We start from the raw sequence: 27,332 nt of genomic DNA, 5'->3' as shown, positions 1-27,332 counted from the left end.
TGGAGGAACCTGGTGCTAAAGAGGTCTGGGTGCTCTGTAGTCCTTAAACTAGTAACATGTGTCTATGGCCAGATATATACATTTCGGGTGGATTACTTCTGATGTCAATCTCCAGCACAACAGGGTTGAAACCTGGGATAGTTATATATTCCTGCCCTAGACCAGGTATACTGATATTAACTCAATTCTTGGAATAGATCATGTGGAATGATTGTATTACCCTCTTACTGCCCTAGACCACCAGGGATCATTACAGTAATCATCTCATCTAAACCACCAGGGGTGATTATAGTAACCCCCTGATCTAGACCACCAGGGATCTTTACAGTAATCCCCTAGTCTAAACCACCAGGGATTGTTATTGTAACTCTCCAATCTAGACCACGAAGGATCATTGCAGCAACCTCCTTATCTAGACCACCAGGGATTATTACAGTGATCTAGACCATGAGGTGGTGGATAAAGCTAGTGATCCAGTCTCTAACCAATGTGGAGTTTTCCAGTTAAGGTTTTCCAATATGTGATATCAATGAACAGCGTCTCATGATATGAAGGACAGTGATCACTATTCTGGGATGAACAGATGTTTTACTGACTGCTAGTGTTAGTGAGATGTCTACCCATCTGTGGCTGCCCAGGAACAATATTATAGTGTATATTATAGTAGGCCCAGTGCTATTTTACACAATACAGAGGTGACCGTTTCACAGTTGTCTATTCGTACAGATGTAGCAGAGGTGAATTTGCCATTTAAGGTGTTCCTGTGTCCTCTGTCAATTTCTATTGAAGCTCAATTAGGATAAGAAGTTAGCTACTTCCTCCCCTGTGAGGGTACTATTTTTGTGCATTCCTCGTTTATTAGCTTTTTAGATAAAAACAAACAAACAAATCCTTAGGCAACAGGTCTCGGCCCCATGAAAGCTAATATAGCTGGCAATGATTGTTGTCAGACAGCTACTTCCTGTCTCTCCTAGCTACTTCCTGTCCCTCCCAGCTACTTCCTGCCCCTCCCAGCTACTTCCTGCCCTGGTCAGAGCACAGACTAGGCTAGGTTTACATAGCATTTTTGCTGTCCATTAAATGTAGCCGTTTAAAGGAAAACAAATGGATGCAAAAACTGATGCAGTTGTATGCCACCCGTCAGGATCCATTTTCCATTGAATTCCATTATACAAAAAAATGGATGTAAACAGATGTGTTTTTTTTTTTTTTTTTTTTTTTTACACGTTTTGGCCACATTTTTCTGTACATTAATATTAAACGTTAAAAAACGGATACAGTGAAATGGATGCAAAAACGCTGTATGACCATAGCCTACATAAAGAATATGTAAAAATTTCAAACCATTTATTATTGACCCAATGCTTTGAAAATAAAATATAGTAGTAGTAACATTGCAAATAATCTTGCAAGAATCTCCCTCCTGGTCTGACTACACACTGGGTTTGTTTGCAGTCTGTAACCATGGAGACACAAAAGTTAGGACAGTTGTATAAAAAAAACAGCAGAATCAGGCCATTTCCAAAGTTGCTTTACTCTCCACTTTGGACAATCCTTATTTGTTAGAAGAATCTCTTGACACTCTCAAAGTCTCTCACTGCTGGGACCCTCCATTGATCAGCTATTATCTGTGAGGGTAAGTGTCCACTTTCCCAGCAGCGCCACCACAGGTGAAACTAAATATTACACAATGTCCATTCAAGTCAAGGACAGGTCCTCCAGAGAAAGAGAGACTCTGTTCAAGAGAAGCGGATCCTGAACACAGGGCACTCTATATTAACCTACCTAATAGTGTATATAGACAACAGATGCAGTAGGAATACTTGCAGTCCTATGTAAAACCCAGATAACATGTTGTGACATTACCATGATGTGTGCCAAATGACAAACTCCTCTCTGCTACATCTCTATTGTATATGTACATATAATATATATAATTTAAGTCTACCTGTGTGTCACCGGAAATACTGTCCTGCATCCGATAAATAATATATTCATGATACAGCCTACACCGTAGAGTGGTACAAAAAGCAGACAACTGAGCTGTCTGCGTATATAGTCTCTGATTCTACATAAGACGCAGGTGCCAGAGTTTCCTTATAAAACAACAGCTACTTCTTTCACTCTATCATTCAGGAGAATCACAGCGCGATGTAAACATTTTTTACAGGATTTTTTTTTCTTTAAAAAAAACAAAAACAAAAAACAACAACAAAAAAACAATAAAATTTTCATTGCAAAAGGATAAAATAAAGTAAAATCAGCTTCTGCGGAGATTTAGGCTTCTTTTTCCCTTAGCATGTGGCATCTTGGTCCTCGAGATTTTACATATCTATATATTTATATGTATTTTCTTCGTATATAATTTTGTTAAAAAAAAATGTCTCTTTCAGACTTTGTTGAGGAAGTTGAGGTTGAGGGAGTCGGGTATATAAACAGTGTCCAAAGTGATTAACGAAGGGTTAAAGGGGAATAACACAGGGAACATGTACTTGGAGTCTAGCAGCAGCTGCGGAGGGTCTTTTCGGTCCTGTAATTGAGCCTGGAAATAAACAAGAATTTTTTTTATAAATTATTAAAATATTATTACAATAGTTAAGATCCAGGATGCAACTTAAAAAGGAGAAGCGCTGCTGGTACGGCACCTGTGGCATCATGCAATACAACATTTATCCTCTAGTGGTCACTGCAGGCAAAATGAGCAATTTTCCCTGCTAAATTCAGCTGCTATTCCAGGGGAGTTGGGACAGGTAAGTATCCATAACTCGCATGTACCCCACAGCTCTGTTAACCCCTTATATGTACAATGCTCTGGAATCAGGGGCGCTTTAGAAATATATAATAATAATGCACTGTGGCTTTATAAGAAGGGGCCACTTTAACTCTTTAAATTCTGCACTCACCTGAATACTCCTGATAAAGGCGACCGTCACGCGTTCCTCAAACTCATTCACCGGTGTGTACAAGTTCAGAATCTTTACTATCTGTTACAGGAAGAAAAAATAATATGAGAAATCACATCTAGACACCACATGGAGCCATTACTTGTTTGGTTTGTAGCTTCTTTTATGTTCCATAGAGATAAACTTCCACTGGTATTAAAGAATATGATTTTTATTTTTGCTGTGATGCTGCAGCCATGTGTTATTCCTTCAATTAGGCTTCTCTGCCATTGTCTGTACATTATCAAGAGGAGGGAACGGGGGGGGGTACTCAGTGATTATGGGATTATGGGACCTATAACCATGTAAACTCATCGGTCTGCATAGGGCTTGTATACAAAAAGCAGTAGGATATATTTGGAGTTGTTTAGAATGTATATACAGAGCTTGTGCCAATTACAGGACAATTATCAGTCACAGACATTCTCCTGCGCATTGATTACAGGGATATATTAAGGTTCCTATTCACTGACAGCTAACAGAGATCTTGCAAACCAAACTGATTACAAATGTAGAATGCAGTGTGGTCACCAATGTCCATAACCCAGTGGCAGTAAGAGATCCCTCCCTCACCTGCTGGGTGGTAAGAGCATTGCACAGGGAGCATATGGCCTCCGCATCCTCCTGGGTTTTCTTCTTCAGTTGCAGGAGCTGTGCTGCCTGGATCAGCGGCTCCATGGTCTGTGCCGCTCCGCTGTTGTGCAGGTTCTTCCCCCGAAGCCATTCCTCCAGCTGACTGATGTTATACCTGTGCCAGAAAACAAGTCATATCAACCACTGGTCAGACATTCAATATCCAGACGTTTAATATATTTTTAACTGTTAGGCGAATGTAAATGTATTCTCTATGGGGAGGGGTAAGTTCTGGCGCCATCTTATCCCTCAGAGAACAACAGGTTTGGGCAGTGAGAATCCATTGTTACTTTTCTCTCTACTGACATTATCTGTCGTGCAGGGAGTCGGGAGGCCTCCACATACCTTGGAAAGTTGTCTGAAACTAAAGAGATGCATAATCTCCTCTCCTGCCACATATTAACACCTAACAATATCTTAATATTGTATATTTCTTTACAGCGAGAGTCCTAAATGCACCAAAAAGACATTGGGTGGAGGTGGAGACCCCTGGTTGTGGCCATTGCTGTATGGAACTTCCCAATAGGAGACACAGTTATGCCATTTATTCAAGTCCTCCCCCCATTTTTGTTATTTCATTCAACTAAAACATTACGTTCATATTTAGATGCAATTTAGCTATTAGCCACCAGGTGGCAGTGTGTTATATATACAGTATGCATAGAAATAATAATATATTTCCAAAAGTTGTGCATAAATTTAATTTAACCTTACCTTTTAGAAATAATAATCATAATTATTTAACCGTAATGTGTGAATTGACTCTAAAGGTATGTTTACATGACAGATTTTTTTTAATGCAGAATAATAATGTTAAATCATATAATAAAAATTTGACAATATTTAATAAGTTGTGTGTTTCCCTTCATTTAGAAGATCTCTGCATATGTGTATATACAGAGGCTGAAATCCTCTATGTATATACAGGGGCTGAAATCCTGCAAAGGTCTATACAATCATCTGTAAGCTAAACCAGCAGGACTCCAGGTTGATAAGCTTTCTCTGTACTGATACACTGTAGTAAAGTATCCGGAGCTAGAGAGATATTTGCGCTCCAAATTTGTTTAAAGGGGTTATCCTGCATCCTCAGTTCCATTGAAGTTAATGGAGCTTATTTGCAAAGCACACATAAACTGTTTCTAGAAGAAAGTGGCCATGTTTTTGTAGCGCTGGATAACCCCTTTAACTAAGAAAGGATTGTCTAGATAGAATATGATCCTAGCTGTGATGTATTACATATTCTGGCATTCAGACCCTGGATATAAGACCATTCACAGGAAGCAAGCAGACATCTTGACACTGGTGATGAAATGAAACACAAAGTATATTAGAAAGTTGTAAAACTTTTGGATACAATGATGATTCTTGATTTACATAAGCCTCTTTATAATGGGTGCCTATGGACAGATTATCCTAGAGAACATACAGGAGATTATAGAGAGATCTGTGTAGGGATTACAGTCTAGGTTTAGGCAGTGATCCTTACCTGAGCTGCATGCCAGTGCTCCAGGAGCAGACGTCCTTCCTCAGCAGCAGGTTGTTCAGGGCTACGGCATTGATCATGTAGAAGAGCTGTTTGAAGACTTGCTGTATGATCTCCGGGTCCAGACCGTGTTCACACATGATACTGTTGAATAAATTCAGCTGACGGATCACAGCTTCCAGGCTGTACGAGTTGTCGCCTCCATCCACCATGCTGGACGACCTCTTCCGGTAACCTGTCGGCTTCACCCCTGACAGGCCCTGGATGCTCTCATTTTCCAACATGGCAGAAACTAAAGAGGGAAGAAGTAAGAGACTGAATGCAAACACAAGATTCTGCAACATTCACACATGTAAACGGTAATGTTGGATAGCAACATGGAGATTGGTACTGCCCAGTCACATGGCACTTGTCACTTCTCTCCCCTCCTTTGATCACTCCCCTATCACACTGCAGAGAATGCTGACTTCCATCATTGCTGATGCTGCTGTGATCACAGGACCTACCTATCTAGCTGCATAACCTCACCTATCATTGGCTGTAACAGGCCTTCAGCAATCTTTATGAGCTGCTGGTAGATCTGGATAGAGAGATCGCTGAGAACCTGGCGATATTCTGTGAGGTCAAAGTTGTGGAGGCAATGCTCGTTCTGCTTGGCAGAGTTGCTTGTCGTGAAACCCTGGAAAATGAGTAGAATAAACATTTTATACAATGGTGCGATGACCATGTTCTTATGTCTCAGGAGATGACAACGTCTACCACTATGCCATCACCAACTCTATGGGTCCCTGATGGGATGCTTACCTCGTCCCCGCTGTATTGCTTCAGACAGTGGAGGAGACGGCTGGAGTTTGACAACCAGAAAGACGTCATTTGGAAATCATCATTGTGTTTCTGTCATTAACAAAAAGTAATATCATATAAAATATACGCTGTTATAGGAACAAACTTTACATCTGGGTATTTCTCCTTCCATTGTAAATTAAAGGGGTCCCTACACAGTGTGACAATGTCCAATCCATTCTGACAGTATCAGACGGCTAAGGGCCCTATTACACAGAGCGATAATCGGACAAATGAGGGCAATTATGGCTCCATGTCTTAGAAATAATAATCAGCCAATAACAAAAATCATCGACTGATCGTGTCTTTTGGTCCTGACCTTAAATCATCGGCCGGCAAATGCCCATCGCTACGTGTAACAGTGATGCACAATCGATGACTGACCATTGTGTAAAAAAACACCAAAAAACCCTGTATACATTACCCGTCCACCATCCCGGTTTTCTTCTGCCCTCTGCTCACTTCCCGGAGCTGCCGCTGTAGCTTCAGAGCCAGTGTCTGAACTGGCAGGCCACTCAGCCAATCACTGGCTGTGGCGGTCCCAGCCAGTGATTGGCTGAGCAGCTTGTCAGTTTAGTGACTGCTCTGAAGCTACAGTGTTGGCTCCGGGAAGTGAACAGAGGGCAGAAAAACACCGGGACGGTGGACGGGTAAAGTATACAGTTTATGGGCAAGGCTGCACGGACATTGCTAAAGCTATTTATATTAACAGCCCTTGCTAAACAATAATCGAGCTGTGTAATAGGCTCAGTACGCGATCTAGCAGATCAGTGCTCGCTTACAGGAGGCATTGGGCCGTCTAATACCACCATGTTAACAACAACACAAGAAGAATTACAAATCATACATCGCCATGAAGAGCGCTAAGAATTTATACTTATGACGGTACCTTTAACACTTTCTTAATGCCATTGATGGTGGAGGTGAGGAGGGAGTGAACCTTCTGGTCATCATTGATGTAATCTGCGTGTCTGATACACATAAAGAGGATGTATGCAGGCAGACACGGCACACTTGTAGATATCAACTGTGGCTTCAGATCTAAAGAAAAAAAAAAGATTTTTTTTCCCTGGCTCCTCTTTCAAGTAGTAGACAAAGGTGTAAGAACATCACCAAACAGCTCCCCATATCTCAGCTTCATAACCCGATCCCTAAGGTAATCTCTCTAAGTTGTTCCAGACCTAAAATGAGGTTCCTGATGAGTTGAGGCTCGTCCTCTCTGTAATACTCCAACATGCCCTGGAAATCCTTCTCGATACGTTGTACTGTCGCCTGTCTGGTCAGTTCGGACTGCCTCCTCTCCGGCTGAATGATGTCTACAGCTCCTATACAACATATATTTAAAAATATATATATCATACAGCTTGTAGGTTTCACAGATGGCTTGTTTAGATCCCGACTTGTTTAGATCCCAACCAATCACTAGAACAAGCCGTGAGTAGAGCATGCCAAGAGTACGAATGTAAGACTATGGGACTGTCCCAGTTGTGTGCATACAGGATCATGAGAGACGCGACCAGCATTTTGCCCCACTTCCTTTATATTCTAGAGATGAGGTGGAGTTTGAACACTCAGACTCTGACTGATCAAAACTTTTCTTTCAAAAAGTGTTTTATTTTATTTTTTTGTTTGTTTTTTTAATTTAAAGTGACAGGTATAATTTAAATCTGCATTGGCTTTAGATGTTTGTGAGTCTCTGTGTTGCTTAGGCGTCTCCATGGTAACAGACTACAAACAAGTCCTATGTGTAGTCTGATCCTGCAATTATATTCCCTCCCTTCTTGCATACAGTATCACTTGGTGGATAAGCAAGAAAAAGTGGAGTTGGCTGAAAGATCAGATTGATTTGTTAGCAATCTGTTAACATGGAAACACATGATCATGCATAGGCGCTGTGTACACAAAACATTAGAATGAAAAGTCTCCATTCACATTACCTTCGGATTCCTGAACCTTCTTTAGATAAAGCTTCAGTTGTTTTTTCAGTTTCTTCTCGTTCTTTTCTGACTTCTCCAGCAATTCCTTCAGGTCCTGAGGACAGATATAAGAAAGTTACTTATTCTGCCAAATGGACACAACGTCCAGACAGAACTGGCTGGAAAAGATACAAAGTCTGTGAATGATGTGATCAGCTGATGACTTAGCGTCTGCATGATGAATGTGCACCTTTGGAGCCAAAGCTGGTGCACCAACTATAGTAAACCTGAGCCCATGACGTACCAGATTCTCATTGGTGAGCCGTGTGATCTCCTGCTGTAGTCCCAGTTCCACCTGTGCCTCTGGGGATAACTGCATGGCGTGGAGTAGGACTTGCTGCTGTTTCTCGAGTTCCTCTTTCAGCTCCTCGATCTGATCGGTCAGTGCCTCCACCTCGTCGTCATGCTGCTGGCTCTGAGCCTGTAGTTGGGCCTCCAGGAGCCTGGGAGATGAAGAAACCACATCACTGATCACAACATATCATATGCATTAGGGTCTATGGAGAAAAATAGCAACTCGGCAGGAGGTAATGGGCCTGCAACTCTCTGGGCACAATAACAATATATTACGTGAAGTTATGTAATCATTTACTTTTATGGCATTAGAAGAGGACTATTGGAATGATAAAAGGAAAAACAGTAGGCGCAGTAAAGGAGAAGAAGGAAGGCACAGACAACCTGGCGACTTGCTTTAAGCCTTGATAAGCCAGGCCCAGCTCACCATCTTCATTCAGATACCCCCAGTCCTCAGTCTTTCTAGAGAGAAAGGACAGAGAAAAGGAAAAGAAAAAAAAGATTGCAGAGAAAGACATGAAAAGAAATAAAAAGATCAGAAGAAAAGCGAAAACTGTCAAGGCCCCTTCCATCAGAAACTGGCGGAAAACACTATCTATATATATATATATATATATATATATATATATATATATATATATATATATATATATATATATATATATATACGCACACACACACACACACATACATATATATATATATATATGTCACTTTAGTCACTAAGATATGGAATACAGTATGTGTGTGTGTATATATATATATATATATATATATATATATCCATCCCCGTAAAGAGCAATAGCTACTGGCACTACTCCCGGAGGAGTCACCAACAGCGGAGATGCCGTATGTGGCCTATCAAATACACACACACACACATATATATATGGGATCTGATGTTAGCAGCGCTTTACCTATTTGTCTCGCAGACACCATGGTATGCCTCAATGGCATCATCTTGGTCCATCTCTTTGTTGCTGTTAGGCCAGTTGGCTTCTGAATCCTGCATCAAACAAGATACGCCAAGACTTCAATTTAAAAAAAGTAATGAAAAAAAAAACCCTTAAAGGTCGTCATCTCAAAGTTTTACATCGCACATGGGTGCGAGGCCTGCCGTGATCATGAGCTTTAGCCCCCTGCAGTATGTGGCAACGTGGGATAGGGAACCTTGGCTTTCCAGCTGTTGCAAAACTACAACTGCCATTGTGCCTGGACAGCCAAAGCTTTACACTGGCTGTCCAGGCAAGATGGGAGTTGTAGTTTTGCAACAGCTGGAGAAGCCAAGATTCCCTACCCCAGCCATAGACTATAATGAAGCAAATTACATGGATCAGGAGACCAGCCAGGGAATGAAGAACGCTGCTGCATGCTTCACCAGGCTATAACTTACAATGACAGCAGGTCTCAAATCTTTCAAACATACCTGGATAATGTGAAAATTCTGTAGAGATTACAATTACCCTTTAAAAATAAATTTGAGAATTTCTGCAAACAAGCTAAAAAGTCGCACTTTAGCCTCTCCCGCATACAAACTCATTACATACCGCGTCTTTGTTAGAATCTTTTTGCTGTGCAGAGTTCACGATCTGCGTCCTGAGGATGAGAACCTCTTCCTTCCGCACCTCCAGCTCCTCGTGGGCGGACTTCAGCTGGTTGAGGAGGAGGGCGTAACCATTGGACTCTTCGTTGGAGTCGGTGTCGCCTGCGGAATCGGCAATGGCTTTTCTTAATTCGTTCAACTCGTTCTTCAGCTTCTTGTTTTCAGACTCCAGTTCTTGCCTCTGTAACAATGATAAGATGTAAGTCACAAGACATTTCTATGTATAAGGAAAATAAATTACGGCAAGGAGCCCAAATTTGTATAGCACCCCCCTCCTGAAGAACATCGCCACCCACAGTGAAGAGGTAAAGTCTGTTTAATGAATAATTGATATATTCAGTATCTGCTCCATTACCTTCAGGTTGTTGTAGGCGATGTCTGTGTCACGGTCTGTGTCATTCACTGTCTCAATGACCTGGATACACAGAAGATATCATTACACTTGGCTGCATAATACATAAGACACGCAGCAGACAATGTGCAGCTGTGCGGCCCCTTCATCCCTATTATAAGAAATCTCAGTATATGGCTTTCTGCTGGTTTCACACAAGAACAACATGGGTTCATTTTTGCACTAGTATTACAATATTAGGCTATGCTCACACAACGTAAAAGACAGCCCGTTCCGTGACCCAGCCAGGTCACGGAACGGCCGGTCTCTGAAAAGATCATCCAGGCCGGTACTACAGTACCGTCCGGATGGTCTTTAGGGCTGCAGAGTTCTGATGCGGGCGCATCCGTGCACGCCCGCATCAGAACTCCCCACTGCCCACTATGGAGCTCCATAGTGTGCACTGACAGGGTTTTCTGCGGCCGTTATTCACCGAATAGCGGCCGGAGAAAACTGACATGTCAGTTTTCTAAGGCTCCGCGAGGGATCACGGCCGGAGCGTATACTATGTGCATACGCTCCGGCCGGGATCCCATAGAAGGCAAGGCAACGTATGTTTTCGCACAAAGTACTGCCGTTGTTGCCGATTGCAACAATGGCCGTACGTTTACGAAAAAATATGTTGTGTGAACATAGCCTAATAGTAAACTCCAATCCGATTATGGGTCTCATGTCCAAAAATGAAGATTCATCAGACCTACAATGAGGCCATAATATGGACGCAAAGATTGGTTTGTATTAAAGTAGTGTGAACTGGCTTTACTTGTAATAAAGAACTGCAATTCTACCCCTGTTCCCTGCTATGTACCCACATATACTGTTTCCTAGCTAAGGACGATGTGGTAATATACTGGATTGGCATGATTTTGAACATGCTGCCATTGGACAACAGGAGCTGAAGTAGGGGTAAGTGGTAAAAACATTAAGAAAATTTCCAGAATCCAGCATTACCTGAGCCTTCTTATTCTCTTGTTGTTCTTTCTTGTCCAGTTGGTTCTGCAGTTTCTTCCTCTCCAGCTCCAGTTCCCGCACCCTCTTCTGGAGCTTCAGGAACAGAGTCATGTCCATCGCAGCCTTCTCCAGCCCAGCTTCCTGCAAGGAGTTCACCAAGCACAGGGTCATCAGGGTCAATGACAAGACAGAGAGGTAGGGTGTACCGGATAGACTTGTATGGTATGACAAACATAAAATACAATACATCTTCATCTGAACATGATCAAGCTCTTACCTCCACCTCCATAATGGTGTCCTCCGTGTCCCCAATTTCAGAGGTGGATATAGAGGGGTAGTTGGAATCAGATTCCAGGCTGCTTTGGTTAGACGGGTTTCTGCGATGTCCCGGTGTCTGCTACAATGTAAGTATGAAAATGAAATAAGTCAAAGTGTCACTCAGTGATAACGCCTGTCCAATATGGATGGACACAGCATTTATTAAAACAATTATATCTCCTAAATATGTGATATAGAGCTCCAAATCCTTTACAAAGACATAGCACGCCGACTGCTGAGAGTGACGATTGGGGAGCTTAAAGAAACTCTGTCAGTAGGTTTATACTTCCCTATCTGAGGGTACCATAAACTAGTGACAGAGAAGCTGAACAGAATGATAAAGAATAACATGGACAATAAATAGCCCTCTCCATTATGTGCATGAGCCCAGTAGTCCTTGATATTCATGAGAAGCAGAAAACTGCCTACAAGCTGCTGATTGGCAGTTATCTATCCATGCTGTGTATCGTCAGTCAACTGTCAATCAACAGTTGGAGGGTGTGAGGAATTGTGTGGCAGCAATCCTATTCTCCTGCATATTAGGAGAACGGCTGAATAAAATTAAGTAAGTAATACACTGATCTGATCACTAGTTAATGCTGCCCTCATTTAAGGCATCATACACCTAGTGACAGATTCCCTTTAAGGCCCTCATATACAATAAAAAAAGTTGTCACACCTGTGTATGGAGAGAAAATGTCAGAGGAGAGAAGGATTTTCTTTTGCTGCTGCAGCCTGGATGGGGATCACTAGACATTTGGGTTACCTCCTTTGTGATAAGTTACCTTACAGGAAAAATTAAAACGTTCCTGCTCTGAATAAATCATGCTGGAAGACAACCTAGACAGAGAGAAGTCCTCCTTCTACTAACCATGTGATGAATAGAGACGCTGGTATTCATCATGTTAGAGGAACATGTATTACATGTTTACCCCCCTTCAATAGCTGCTGGAACAAGCCAATGGTCAGCCCACTGCCAAGGCAGCTATCTGGGGTAGACCTCCACCAGTCTCCTCACTTTGGCATCCCCAGAGTCCATCACTGGTTATGCATTGTGAAAGAGCGCTCTAACCTTGATGAGGGTGACCTCCTCCCGCAGGTTGTCATATCTCTGCTCCAGCCGGGTGTATTCCTTCACTAGGTTCTGGTAGCGAGATCTCTCTTCTTCCAGATCCTTCTGGAGATCTTGATTTTCTTTGAGCGCAGTCTGGGTCAGCTCATCTTAAAAGGTAGAAAAATCTGATTTACAGACACTGCTAGATAGTGGGATCATATTTGAGACGTTGGATATTTCAGGGTAATGGGCGCTAAGTCCCCAGTATATCCAGGTTTGAGAAGATAAAAATCACTAATAAAAACTTATTTAGCTGATGATTCTGCTTCCCAAGCAGGCCACAGGGGGTAGGGGGTCCCAGAATTCAACTAATAGCTATTGGGGGTATATGCCAGACTTTACCATAATGCTGGACCTGATTGCTGTGTACAAAGGTTAGGCAAACCTATGGGGGGAGGGAGGGGGGTTCTTCTTTGACAACCACCTATGTCAATTAAAACCTCCAACCACATGTAGTTGACATCTCTATGCTCCATTCTAACAACGAATAAAATAAGAAGTTGGACATGACATTTCTCTTTTCCTCCATAGGAAAATAAGGGAAAACTTTATAAAACTTTTTGCACCTCTAAAGGTTGTCGCTTTTACTTTAAAGTGACACTGTCACCCCCTTATTGCATTATGACTTCTCTACACAGGTGTTAAGGGTAAATTTAGCAGTTTTCATACCTTATTTTTTTTATATCATACGTCATGGTGCTTGGAGCAAAAAGTGATCATTTATCAACTGCAGATTGTACTAAGTGGGCAACAGCACCACAGTTGGCCTCGCCCTTCACGGCAACAGCACCACAGTTGGCCCCGCCCACAGCATCACAGTTGTCTCCGCCCCTCTGTGACATCATCGGTGCATAGGCCCTGCCCCCTTGCCGCCCATTGGAACAGGCTGGCCTAAAGGTCTAGGTCCCACCCCCTCTAGGTCAGCCCATACCAATGGGCGTCGAGGGGGCAGGGCCTATGTGCAGATGATGTCACGGAGGGGTGGGGTCAATGGAGCCGCTGTGGGTGGGGCTAAGTGGCGCTGTTGCCATGAAGCCCCACCCACTTAGCATAATCTGGAGTTAATAAAAGATGACTTTTTACTGGAACAAGCAACATGACATATGATATAAAATAAGGTATGAAAACTGCTAAATTTACCATTTACACCTGTGTAGAGAAGTCATAATGCAAAAAGGGGGGGGGGGGGACAGTGTCACTTTAAGTCTCCGCCTGACTGCTGGTCTAGGAGAAACTATTATACTAAAGAGGATCGGCTTCCTCCTAACTATGTGAGAGGGGGAAACAAACCCCCTAAACTTGATACCTTCAGAGCTGAGGAGGATTATTTTGTTCAGTTCTTCTTTATCTTCTTTTAACTGAGTGTTCTCCACTTCTAGCTCAGAGATTCTCTGGGGGAAAAACAAAGAAGAGTCACTATACAAAGTCCGTGACCTGACTGGCAATGTACAACAATGCACAACCCGCTATATAGTTTAGTCCCTGAAAAAAATTCTGTTTTCAGGACCAACATTCTACATGAAAACCCTTAGCATTTTTACACTTAGGGACCTTATCCATGTCCATACACCTTAATTATTGCAAGAGAGGAGTATCCCAGCACGTGTCTCATCTCATGACAGCTAGAACCCTGATCTAACCACCAAGACTGGAGAAACCTCTAACATGGTAGTTCAACCCCTTAGTCACATCATGACCTTGGCATCTAAGTGGTTTCTTTAGGATTGGTTATCCTATCTGCACACCACTAACATGATCACTGGGGGCCTATGGGTTTTCAAGGCAGCCTAGGGCACAGTACTCTCTGCTGCCACCTCTGTCCATGTCAGGAACTGTCCAGAGCAGCAGAGGTTTTCTATGGGGATTTGCTACTGCTCTGGACAGTTCCTGACATGGACAGAGGTGGCAGCAGAGAGGACTGTGTCAGACTGGAAAGAATACTCCACTTCCTGTAGAACATACAGCAGCTGATAAGTACTGGATTTAAGATTTTTGAATAGAAGTAAATTACAAATCTATATAACTTTCTGAAACCAGCATTTCCCATGTTTCTGCTATATATCATGGTGTGATATTTGTGGCCCCTGATAGTATAGTCAGCCATGGATGCTCACCTGTTGCAGCTGCTGCTTCTCATTCGCATACAGGTCCTCCACGATTTTCCTCTCATCTTTGCTCTTGGCGAGTTCTGCTCTGAGTGCCTCGATCTCCTCCTGTAAGCTGCTCAGCTGGTTCTCGTCCTGCTGGTTCTGCCGCTGGCGCTCCAGCTCTTTCTGCAGCTTCTCCACTTCTGTTACGTGCGCCGTCGTTACTGCAGTGAGTTGTTCTTTTAGGTCTTTTTGCTCTTTGTTCTGCACAAAACAGACAGGAGGCAATAGACACAAGACTATATACTGTGACATGCAATGCTTTCTGTGCCTCCCATCACCGATAAGCCGGGATCACACCTTTGTGCACACGTTTTGGCTCTCATGGACATTGGCTCATATCGGCCATGTCTTCTGCAACTGATAAATAACAATGGAGAAGAGTATATAAGATGGCGTCCACCCCCCAGAACAGAGTAGTGGCCATCTCCAGCAGCATCTTACTCACTTTACCCTCATTCCCATGCCTCACTAGTAAATATATTTGGTGCCTCTCCACACAGACATCTGTAGAAAGTCAGGGATTGGCTAAAGAGGTCACATGACAGCATCAAGGTGGGGAACAAGAGAATAGAGTGTGGAGGGACCAGGAAAATGACAGGAAGGGGTCAGTAAGGTGAGTACTAGCATTTAAATTTTTTTTATTTTGGTTATATTTCTGCCATCAAACTTTCTGTGGCATTGGTCTTCACGTGCCCATAGACATTACATAGAATTTGCATAACTTGTCAAGATGGGATTACCCCTTTAAGGAATGGTGTGCCATCAGAATACCTTATCCCCTACCTACAGGACAGGGGGGAATCATCTGATCACAGGGGTGTTTGATTTCTGGGAATGAGGATTCTCCAGAAGGATGAGGGGAAAACCCTTTGTAGAGACTCTGTCAGTAAGTTTATAGTGTCCTATCTCAGGGTGGCATAAACTGGTGACAGAGAAGCTGAACAGAATGATGTATCACTTACATTGTTCCAAAGATATCCTCCTGAATAACATGGACAATAAGTATTCCTCTCCATTATGTGCGTGTGCTCAGTAGTCCTGGATATTCATGAGCAACAGAAAACACAGCCCACCAGCTACTGATTGGCAGTTATCTATCTATGCTGTATATGGGCAGTCACTCAGCAGCTGGAGGGCGGGGGGAGGGGTGTGGCAAGAATCCTATTCTCCTGCATATTAGGAGAACGACCGATCTGTTCAGCAGTTCTGTCACTAGTTTATGCTGCCCTCATTTAAGGCACATCACATGCCTTGTTGACAACATTGTTAGAATAATTGTGACCCAATATGACTGAGTAGAGGGAAAAGTTTTAAAAAAAAAATCACCCAGTGCTCCTTTTTTGCTTTCTGGAGCAAAGTTTCAATAAAAGAAGCTTATTTAGTATTAGAAGAACATAAAATGCTGAGAGCTCGGCGTATCCTGCGCACAAGAAATGAGAAATGAGGCAGGATATCCCCGGAGAAAAGAGAATAATATCAAGTACCGAGTCCGGGCGACTAATCTTGTAAAGCCGATTCTACTGTGAAAAGAAGTGACTGTAAATTGCTACATGTTCCCTATAAGTGATAAGAGGCGCTTCACAATGTGACAAAGAGAAGGGGCAGCTGCTATTGTAAATCATAACCCAACGCGTTTCATTGTCCTTCAGTCCACAGGCTGTAAGCAAGAGAAATAATCCGAGCGGCGCAGGAAAGAAATGACTGAATCATTTCTGAGCTTGTGGTGACGGGGTTAAGGGCGATCATTAAATAAGGATATGGTCAATGCAAAAAGGTGAACTGGCCAGAAAACAATGAGAATGTGTGTGTGTGTATATATGAGTTATAGGCAGTATTATGTATTATATTCCAGAGCTGCATTCACAAAGATGCAGGCTTCAGAGCTGAAACCTGCACCTGAATGGGGCTGGCTCTGGTGAACTGCATTCTGGCACATGATGTGTTTAAACCTGGCAATGTACAATAATTTGATGTAGTAGTTAGTACCTGTCCACAAGCTTGTTAGCAATCAGCAGAATAGCGAGTGCAGCTCTGAAGTATAATACAGGAAGTAACCGAGGACCAGTACAGGATAAGTAATGTAATGTATATACACAGTGACCCCACCAGCAGAATAGTGAGTGCAGCTCTGGGGTATAATACAGGATGTAACTCAGGATCAGTACAGGATGAGTAATGTAATGTATGTACACAGTGACCCCACCAGCAGAATAGTGAGTGCTTCTCTGGAGTATAATACAGAATGTAACTCAGGATCAGTACAGGATGAGTAATGTATGTGCACAGTGACCCCACCAGCAGAATAGTGAGTGCAGCTCTGGAGTATAATGCAGGATGTAACTCAGGATCACTACAGGATAAGTAATGTAATGCAGCGTTACCCAACCGGGGTGCCGCGGCACACTGGCGTGCCGGGAGAACCCGCCAGGGGTGCCGCGGGATCCCGATGGGAAAGGTGCGCTGACACTTTAAGCATCCCGAGAAGCTGCGGCCGCGCAGCTTCTCGGGATGCACAGATCACTTTGATGTTCTGCCCGCACTGGAACATTAAAGTGAGCATAATGTAGGAGCAGGAAGTGTCAGCATCCTGCTCCTACATTCACTCCCATAGGCTGCCGGCACTTCATACCAGCAGCTTATGGGAGGCCGGGCCGTGACCTCTCCGGCAGGCGTGATGATGTGACGTCATCACGCCTGCCGGAGGTCCCGTCCCCGCGGCTCGCAAGATGGAGCCCGAAGAGGAGGAGGAGAGCTGCTGCCTGCAGCCACAGCGCGGATTAGGTGAGTAGGATGTTTGTTTTTTTTAGGGGCAGAGCAGGGGGCATTATTAGTGTATGGGGGCACCTCTGGGGGCATTATTAGCTCATGGGGGGGGGCACCTCTGGGGGCATTATTAGTTCATGGGGGGCACCTCTGGGGGCATTATTAGTATATGGGGGCACCTCTGGGGGCATTATTAGCTCATGGGGGCACCTCTGAGGGCATTATTAGTATATGGGGGCACCTCTGGGGGCATTATTATTTCATAAGGGCCACCTCTGGGGGCATTATTAGTATATGGGGGCACCTCTGGGGGCATTATTAGTTCATGTGGGCACCTCTGGGGGCATTATTAGTTCATGGGGGCACCTCTGGGGGCATTATTAGTATACGGGGCACCTCTGGGGGCATTATTAGTATATGGGGGTACCTCTGGGGGCATTATTAGTATATGGGGGCATTATTAGTTCATGGGGGCACCTCTGGGGACATTATTAGTATATGGGGGCACCTCTGGGGGCATTATTAGCTCCTGGGGCCACCTCTGGGGGCATTATTAGTTCATAGTGGGCACCTCTGGGGGCATTATTAGTTCATTGGGGGCACCTCTGGGGGCATTATTAGTATATGGGGGTACCTCTGGGGGCATTATTAGTATATGGGGGCACCTCTGGGGCATTATTAGTTCATGGGGGAACCTCTGGGGGCATTATTAGGTCATGGGGGCACCTCTGGGGGCATTATTAGTATATGGGGGCACCTCTGGGGGCATTATTAGTATATGGGGCACCTCTAGGGGCATTATTAGTATATGGGGCACCTCTGGGGGCATTATTAGTATATGGGGGCACCTCTGGGGGCATTATTAGTTCATGGGGGGCACCTCTGGGGACATTATTAGTTCATGGGGGCACCTCTGGGGGCATTATTAGCTCATGGGGGCACCTCTGGGGGCATTATTAGTATATGGGGGCACCTCTGGGGGCATTATTAGCTCATGGGGGCACCTCTGGGGGCATTATTAGTATATGGAGGTACCTCTGGGGGCATTATTAGTATATGGAGGTACCTCTGGGGGCATTATTAGTTCATGGGGGCACCTCTGGGGGTATTATTAGCTTATGGGGGCACAGCAGGGGATCCTAAATACAGGGGGCATCCCACATTCCTATTCGCTTTACTGCACATAACACCAAACAGCGCAGTTACTATGGGAGCCGACAGGAGGGAGAAAGGAAAGGAAGTTGCTAGAAATGTGCGGAGCCTAAATTGTTTGTCTCACAGGTTCTGAAGAGATTAAAAGTAGCTGGAAGGAATCATCATGGAGGATGGAGAGGAAAAGGGAAAGTGACGCCTCAGATCAAAGAAGACGTCACCTGTGAGTCACTGTATGACGGTTTTCTTATTTTGTAGATTATTATTTAGTAGGGGCGCCCCGAGGAAATTTTTTTTTCCAAGGGGTGCCCGAGGTGGAAAAGGTTGGGAAGCACTGATGTAATGTATATACACAGTGACCCCACCAGCAGAATAGTAAGTGCAGCTCTGGGTATAATACAGGATGTAACTCAGGATCAATAATGTAATGTATGTACACAGTGACCCCCCCAGCAGAATAGTGAGTGCAGCTCTGGAGTACAATACAGGATGTAACTCAGGATCAGTACAGGACAAGTAATGTAATGTATGTACACAGTGACCCCACCAGCAGAATAGTGAGTGCAGCTCTGGAGTACAATACAATACAATGTAACTCAGGATCAGTACAAGATAGAAAGTGCAATAAAAGAACGAGCATCTCCCACAATATAGGACTACGGCTGCAGATCACTATATAAAATCTATCAAGCCTGAGGTCACGTCATTTACCTGTTCGTCAATCTTCCTCTGCAGCTGCACCACCTTGTTCTCCATGCCCACGCTCAGCTTCTTGAAGTGCTCTGCCGTCCTGGCCTCAATCTTCAGCTGTTTGAGCTCACGCCGGGCCATCATCCTGCGGAAGTAGCACTGGATAACAATGGCTGCGCTGCGGAACTTGGTGAAATTCTTGCGGGCGATCCATCCTCTTAGATGCTTCTGAATGACTTTAGCCTTGTGCTGGAGCAAACGCTGCAAAACCAACATCACAAGAGTGAGCGACTGGATATAAAGACTCTATAAGGACATGAAGTGTCCTATACAACCCCATGCTATCTATGGAGGCAACGTCACATGAGAACACAGAGAGCAGGTAACTAGCCGGGGCTATGAGAATGACAACATGTCTACAGTACAGAAGTACATTACCTCTCGATAAACTCTCCTATCAAACATGCCCCGGGTGTAGGACTGGATAGTGATGGCCGCTCCTCGGATCTTCTGGTAGACCCGATGCACGCGGATCATTCGATACTGTTTCTGGAAGCAGATGGCGGCTTTGGTTTTGCGGAGGTGGTCAGCCAGACTGAATGTAAAAAAATTAGCAAAAAGAGGTTGATGAAAACGTCCTGATGACTAATTTTGTAAAAAAAGTGACAACAGGAAGTGCAGCCATATTGGTCGTCACTTCGGAATTCGGAATCAAGAAATGTCAGAATGTTCTGCCAATAACACGGTGACCAACCTGGCTGCATTGTCATTTGGCAAATAATATATATACACCTTGGAGAACATCTACAAAGCGTACACCCGAGGCGTACGCAAGGGAGAAGGTGCAGATTCGCCTCCCATACGCCCCGCTCGCCCAATGGGCGGGCTGGGGGAACTGGGGGGGGGGGTGGGTTGTGATGAGGCAGGGAGGAGGTGTGGCCTCATTTATCATGTTTACGCCTGCTTGCATATATATGTACAGCTGGTATAACCTGGGTATTTCCTTTATATAATTATATATGTACAGCTGGTATAACCTGGGTATCTACTGTATATAATTATATATGTACAGCTGGTATAACCTGGGTATTTCCTTTATATAATTATATATGTACAGCTGGTATAACCTGGGTATCTCCTGTTTATAATAACACAGGTACAGCTGGTATAACCTGGGTATCTCCTGTATATAATTATATATGTACAGCTGGTATAACCTGGGTATCTCCTGTATATAATTATATATGTACAGCTGGTATAACCTGGGTATTTCCTTTATATAATTATATATGTAAAGCTGGTATAACCTGGGTATCTCCTGTATATAATTATATATGTACAGCTGGTATAACCTGGGTATCTCCTGTATATAATATATATGTACAGCTGGTATAACCTGTGTATCTCCTGTATATAATTATATATGTACAGCTGGTATAACCTGGGTATTTCCTTTATATAATTATATATGTAAAGCTGGTATAACCTGGATATCTCCTGTATATAATTATATATGTACAGCTGGTATAACCTGGGTAGTTCCTATATATAATTATATATGTACAGCTGGTATAACCTGGGGATCTCCTGTATATAATTATATATGTAAAGCTGGAATACCTGGGTATCTCCTTTATATAATTATATATGTACAGCTGGTATAACCTGGGTATCTCCTGCATATAATTATATATGTACAGCTGGTATAACCTGGGTATCTCCTGTATATAATATATATGTACAGCTGGTATAAACTGTGTATCTCCTGTATATAATTATATATGTACAGCTGGTATAACCTGGGTATCTCCTGTATATAATTATATATGTACAGCTGGTATAACCTGGGTAGTTCCAATATATAATTATATATGTACAGCTGGTATAACCTGGGGATCTCCTGTATATAATTATATATGTAAAGCTGGTATACCTGGGTATCTCCTTTATATAATTATATATGTACAGCTGGTGTAAGTTCTACATCTCCTGTATATAGTGATATGGAACATGCTGGTATAACCTGGGTATCTTCTGGTAAATTATTATATAGCCAGTATAGGAGACTCTTCTCCTACCTGCGGGCGAGGTATCCCCGTGTGTATCTCTGGATGGTAATGGCAGCAGCTCTCATCCTCTTATACTTCAGCCTCTGTAACCAGCCGCGCACGGTCTTCTGAATCATGATGGTGGCGGCTCGGAACTTATCAGCGCGCAGTTTCTCCAGATAAGCCACTTGCCCGGCACGGAAAAAGATCTTGGTGCGACCAAACTGGAACTTGTCTGGATCCTGATAAAACCACAAGTTAGAGTTCAGAACAATCATTCATAGAGATGGACATACACATGTATATGAGGGATTCCACCGCCAGACCTCAGAAACAGTACAGGATGTTACCACTGAAATTTATGTTTAGTATCACTTTAGTATTACTCTAGTATTACTTTAAGTCCGTCACCTTTATAAGATTCCCCAGTAGGTTTTTGCAGGTGATTTTCTTGTCAGGTTGGGAAAGATCCCTCTTGGCCATCAATACACGGTATCTATTGAAGAAGTCATGGTAGGTCCACCTAGAGAGAAACATAGTCTTAATACAAACCCATCAAACCCAACTACATGGTGTAGCATGCAATTCCCAATCTACATACATCAGATCTTATACAGTTACATCCAAAGCCGCGTTTCCGGCAATATACTGTTACACGATCTCCTGCTACACTATTGATGGGCAATGAGCAACGTTTGGTTACCAACCACCACTCTGCTCTAAAAGCAGCGGTATGGCAGACACACTTGATTGGCAACCTTAGCGCTGGGAACTTAAAGGGGTATTCCGCTCAGACAAAACTTTTCATATTTTGCTGCCCATGGTGAGACTAACAATTCCTGCCATACTTGTTATTATCTATTCAGTCTTCTTCCCCCAGTTCTGAGCTGCTGCTTTCAGCTAAAGACACAAAAATCGGTGTGTGAGCTTTTCTCTCCGTCTCCCCCTCCTCCCTTCTGGGAAGGCTGATGTAAACATGTCCCTGTAAACATGCTTCTTTGTAACGCCAGGACAATTAATCGCAGCAACTTGACCTCAGAATAACCCTCCCAGCATTACAAAGACACTACAATGTTGCAGATAAAGCCTGCCAGGGACTTGTTTACATCAGCTGTCTCAGAAGGGAGGGGTGAGGAGAGGGAGATGGGGAGAAAGGCTCACACACAGTTTTCTGTGTCTTCAGCAGAAAGCAGCAGCTCAGAATTGGGGGAAAGAGACTGAATAGATAATAACAAGAGTGGAATGAATTGTTAGTCTCACCATGGGCAGCAACATACCAAAAGTTATGTCTGAGTATAATACTCCTTTAATGAAAAGGTCAGCGCCAGGCTGCCAAGGCCCACCTGAGACATTGGACAACTGTGCCCTGCAGCTATATGGTACTGGTGTCGGTTCAGTACATAAGTCCTTGGTATATTATGGGTAATATGTTGGCTCAGTTTGTCCCACAGTGTTACTCTCTGAAACAAATAGGGACAATAAAGCTAAACAAATGATCAGAAGTCACAGGCGGCTGGAGATGGAATGACTCGTCCTTGTTTCTGCCAAGCAGATTATTAGGAACTGCTACAGAGTCTGGACCTGAGCTCTCAGTTATGATTTCTCTCTGAAACAAAGAAGATAGAACATTCTCCCCCCGACACCCAGCTGCAAAGTGCGAGAAACGTAGGAAACGTCAGGGATATTTATACAATGCATAAAAGTGATTCCTGCCGATCGGCCAATGACTACAATGTGGCAGCTGCAGAGTATGAAGCCGAGGAGGGGGAGGATGGAGAACGCACTGTAACAAGATGGTATTCTATGCACATAAGCAATCACATGAGGGGGTCATATCAAGATTAGATATCATCCACAGTATAGGGGGGAACTAGCTGATCCATGACAGTAAAACTGCTGGGACCCCAACAGTGGATTCAGTAGTAATAAGTCTGCTTTATGCGCTGTTTATGGGTGAATATAGAAAAGTACAGTGTTCAGATCCCTCAAAGAATGAGTGGTGGCAAAGCATACGTACAACTATTCACTTGGGGGAACATCTGACCTCCGTTCCTGTAAACCAGGGATGGGAAACCTTCGGCCCTTCAGCTGTTGCTACAATTCCCATAACGATCCCTGCTGTAAACGGTGGGGGTCCCAGTGGTCAGACGCCCACCGACCTATCTTATAGTTGTCACCATCTTGACATATACTATTTAACACAGCAACTGGATAGGAAATTAATGTTAAGCCCCATTCATATGGCAAGATTCTGAAACCTCTGCCTGAAACTAAATCCATGTTGATTTAGCATTTAAAAATCAGTTTAAATTTAAGGGGAAACAGGCTGAGGCTATGGTCACACGTAGGACTGCAGTACCAGCCAGGTGATCTTTAACACTGCTGAGTTCTGATGCGGGCACATCCATGCGCGCCCGCATCAGAACTCCGCACTACACACAATGGAGTGTGTGGTCGGAGCCGCTCACTTAACAGTGTGCACTGACAATGTTTTCTGCGGCCGCTATTCAATGAATGGCGGCCGCAGAAAACTGACATGTCAGTTTTCTACGGTGCCGCTAGGGATCCCAACCGGAGTGTATAATATGTGTATACACTCCTGCCGGGATTCCCTCAGCCTGCAGCACAACGTAAGTACCGTAGAAATCACAGGTGTTGTAACAACGGCTGTAATTTCTGCGGAACTTACGTAGTGTGAACATAGCCTGACAGTGCACACACAGATTTTTCAGCATTGAATAACACTTTGGGTGCAATTCTGCATGGCTTTTACCAGGAGGAGCTTAAAATCTCCATCAAAATCCATGTGGATTCTACATCAAAGTCTGCATATGATTCATAAGAAAAGACTAAATCAACATGGATTTGGTATTGGGATTCAGTATGAAAATCAGCCATGTGAACGTGCCCTTAGATCGATGGGCGTCTGAAAACAACAATTACCAACAATCACTAGAATGGGGGAGCCCAGTTTTCCATCTTTCTCAGTGCATGGCAGTTTCCGCACCTACTAAAGACTTTGAATGGAGAGGCACTGCACATGGTCCAGCACCTAGATGCCATGTTCTGCACAGCATCTGAAAAGTTATAAGGCTAAGATTGGTGTTAACCCTGATCCGGGCCATTGTGGCAAAGCGTCAGATGTAAATTGCTGATGTGGGGGATCCCCTACATGATGTCCACATAGCATGCACCCACTAATCCAAGGGCAGGTTTACACTTCTCAAGATCATCTTTCTTGTGTGCTCACTGTCGCCCCCTGCTGAGTATTGCACTTTGTACGAGAAAACAAGTAGAGATAGGGGAAGGGACGTGACAACTGCTCTAAGCACATTTCTGGATCAAAGAGGTAGTTGTCACCTCTCAAGGTGCCCAAAAGGCATAAAACCTGTGGAATAATTGTGGAAAAATACGGCTAATGATTTAGTATTGTATTTGTATAACTGCGGGAGAAGACTAGATAAACACTACAGTGACCCCGGCAAAAGGAGAGGGGTGGATGGGCCACCTACCTGGATGGGTAGCCTGCGGCACTGATTCGGATGGTCTCCAGGACACCACATGCTCTTAGTTGCTGCACGGCTCTCTTTGGATCAAAGCTGTAAAACAATTAATACTAGATTGAATATAATGGCTGCAAAGTAATCTGCACATAGTGCCAATGACGGATATCTGCCAGTCACTCTCACGGCACACACCAGGGTTATTACAAAGATTAATTCACCATCATGTCTGGCAAGAAGGAGAAACATTAATTTCCTATGTTACAAATTAATTATTGTTTTACATTGTACAAGTGGCTCAGCTCCGGCTGCCAGTCATCTCCTGACATATCATGTTCTAAGAGGCACACAGTAATTGGAAATAACTGGCAGAGGAGTGCGGCAGGGAGAGCAAGCGTAATATTATTCATATTTAATAATGTAATGAGATAATAAACTATTTAATTTAATGGATTTTGGCAACATTGTATGTCTAGTTCACAGAATGCAAAACTAAGAGAAACTAAGTACCTCTAATACTGCTCCTTTATACAAGAATATAACTACTATAATACTGCTCCTATATACAAGAATATAACTACTATAATACGGCCTCCTATATACAGGAATATAACTACTATAATACTGCTCCTATATACAAGAATATAACTACTATAATACGGCCTCCTATATACAGGAATATAACTACTATAATACTGCTCCTATATACAAGAATATAACTACTATAATATGCACAAGCCAAAAAGACAGAAATGGCTGCACATCGCACCCATGGCTGACACGAAAGCTTATTCAGCTACATTTAAAACCAACATCAGAAGTTAGTATATAATTTGGCCAAACCATATTGCCTCATGTACCACGTGCAGGTCTTCTGATACACATGAGTCCTTAACCAAAAAACATCACTGTGCCGGTCAGCGACCACAATCCCTGCAAAACGTGCGCAAGCAAAGAAGGGGGGCCATGGAATGGCCCTGCAACCCCATTGTCACAGGACCAGACCCTAAAGGGCCCCCCGGACCCCGCAGGCGCCACCGGCGGAAAAAGTGGACGCCAAGCAACACAAGTGTGAACAAGCTCTTACCTCTCTCCATTCCTCTGCAGGTGGAATGGGAGAATACTAGGAGATCCTCCCCTTATGTACACAGGTACTTCCTGCTAATTTGGATCACATGGGTCTTAAAAAGCACGAGTGCTAGCCACAATGAAAAAAAGGGACAGAATACATAAAATATGCACAAGCCAAAAAGACAGAAATGGCTTGTGCCCACCTTCTCTGCTTGCGCACGCTTTGCGGGGATTGTGGTCGCTGACCGGCACAGTGATTTTTTTTTGGTTAGGGACTCATGTGTATCAGAAGACCTGCACGTGGTACATGAGGCAATATGGTTGGGCCAAATTATATACTAACTTCTGATGTTGGTTTTAAATGTAGCTGAATAAGCTTTCGTGTCAGCCATGGGTGCGATGTGCCAGGAATATAACTACCTATAATACTGCTCCTATATACAAGAATATAACTACTATAATACTGCCCCTATATACAAGAATATAACTACTATAATACTGCTCCTATATACAAGAATATAACTACTATAATACTGCTCCTATATACAAGAATATAACTACTATAATACTGCTCCTATATACAAGAATATAACTACTATAATACTGCTCTCTATATACAAGAATATAACTACTATAATACGGCCTCCTATATACAGGAATATAACTACTATGATACTGCTCCCTATATACAAGAATATAACTACTATAATACTGCTGCTATATGCAAGAATATAACTACTATAATACTGCCTCCTATATACAAGGATATAACTACTATGATACTGCTGCTATATGAAAGAATATAACTACTATAATACTGCCTCCTATATACAAGAATATAACTACTATAATACTGCTCCTATATACAAGGATATAACTACTATAATACTGCTCCTATATACAAGGATATAACTACTATAATACTGCTCCTATATACAAGAATATAACTACTATAATACTGCTCCTATATACAAGAATATAACTACTATAATACTGCTCCTATATACAGGAATATAACTACTATAATACTGCCCCCTATATACAAGAATATAACTACTATAATACTGCTCCTATATACAAGAATATAACTACTATAATACTGCCCCCTATATACAAGAATATACCTACTATAATACTGCTCCTATATACAAGAATATAACTACTATAATACTGCTCCCTATATACAATAACTACTATAATACTGCTCCTATATACAAGAATATAACTACTATAATACTGCTCCTATATACAAGACTATAACTACTATAATACTGCTCCTATATACAAAAATATAACTACTATTATGCGGTTTAGGGAAGAAACAGAGTGCTGCACCTCACACCTATGGCTGATACTAGTGCCCCTAGGCTAAATAAAAAACACATCAGAATTTTGTGTATGAATTGA

At 43.0% G+C, this 27,332-nt stretch overlaps 1 protein-coding gene across 1 annotated transcript in view; it reads right to left on the bottom strand.

Annotated features, from left to right (window-relative positions):
- Positions 1 to 2,191: 2,191 nt before the first annotated feature.
- MYO5B (myosin VB) overlaps positions 2,192 to 27,332 on the bottom strand; it is a 156,565-nt gene continuing 131,424 nt past the window's right edge. The window contains exons 17-39 of the mRNA XM_069963199.1: positions 24,864 to 24,950; positions 21,763 to 21,874; positions 21,382 to 21,593; positions 19,742 to 19,898; positions 19,325 to 19,564; positions 14,663 to 14,899; positions 13,855 to 13,939; positions 12,507 to 12,655; positions 11,394 to 11,513; positions 11,117 to 11,257; positions 10,130 to 10,189; positions 9,719 to 9,955; positions 9,089 to 9,177; positions 8,122 to 8,320; positions 7,839 to 7,932; positions 7,083 to 7,226; positions 6,791 to 6,942; positions 5,863 to 5,952; positions 5,587 to 5,737; positions 5,062 to 5,350; positions 3,516 to 3,690; positions 2,904 to 2,984; positions 2,192 to 2,542 (exon numbers count right to left, since the gene is read on the bottom strand). Of these exons, the coding sequence (XP_069819300.1) occupies positions 2,390 to 2,542; positions 2,904 to 2,984; positions 3,516 to 3,690; positions 5,062 to 5,350; positions 5,587 to 5,737; positions 5,863 to 5,952; positions 6,791 to 6,942; positions 7,083 to 7,226; positions 7,839 to 7,932; positions 8,122 to 8,320; positions 9,089 to 9,177; positions 9,719 to 9,955; positions 10,130 to 10,189; positions 11,117 to 11,257; positions 11,394 to 11,513; positions 12,507 to 12,655; positions 13,855 to 13,939; positions 14,663 to 14,899; positions 19,325 to 19,564; positions 19,742 to 19,898; positions 21,382 to 21,593; positions 21,763 to 21,874; positions 24,864 to 24,950 (3,454 nt within the window). The 3' untranslated portion in view covers positions 2,192 to 2,389. The remainder of the gene's footprint in view (positions 2,543 to 2,903; positions 2,985 to 3,515; positions 3,691 to 5,061; positions 5,351 to 5,586; positions 5,738 to 5,862; positions 5,953 to 6,790; positions 6,943 to 7,082; positions 7,227 to 7,838; positions 7,933 to 8,121; positions 8,321 to 9,088; positions 9,178 to 9,718; positions 9,956 to 10,129; positions 10,190 to 11,116; positions 11,258 to 11,393; positions 11,514 to 12,506; positions 12,656 to 13,854; positions 13,940 to 14,662; positions 14,900 to 19,324; positions 19,565 to 19,741; positions 19,899 to 21,381; positions 21,594 to 21,762; positions 21,875 to 24,863; positions 24,951 to 27,332) is intronic.

Source organism: Dendropsophus ebraccatus, chromosome 3, assembly GCF_027789765.1.
Source record: "Dendropsophus ebraccatus isolate aDenEbr1 chromosome 3, aDenEbr1.pat, whole genome shotgun sequence".
NCBI classification, from domain to species: domain Eukaryota; kingdom Metazoa; phylum Chordata; class Amphibia; order Anura; family Hylidae; genus Dendropsophus; species Dendropsophus ebraccatus.
This window is presented reverse-complemented; position numbering and strand designations above follow the sequence as displayed.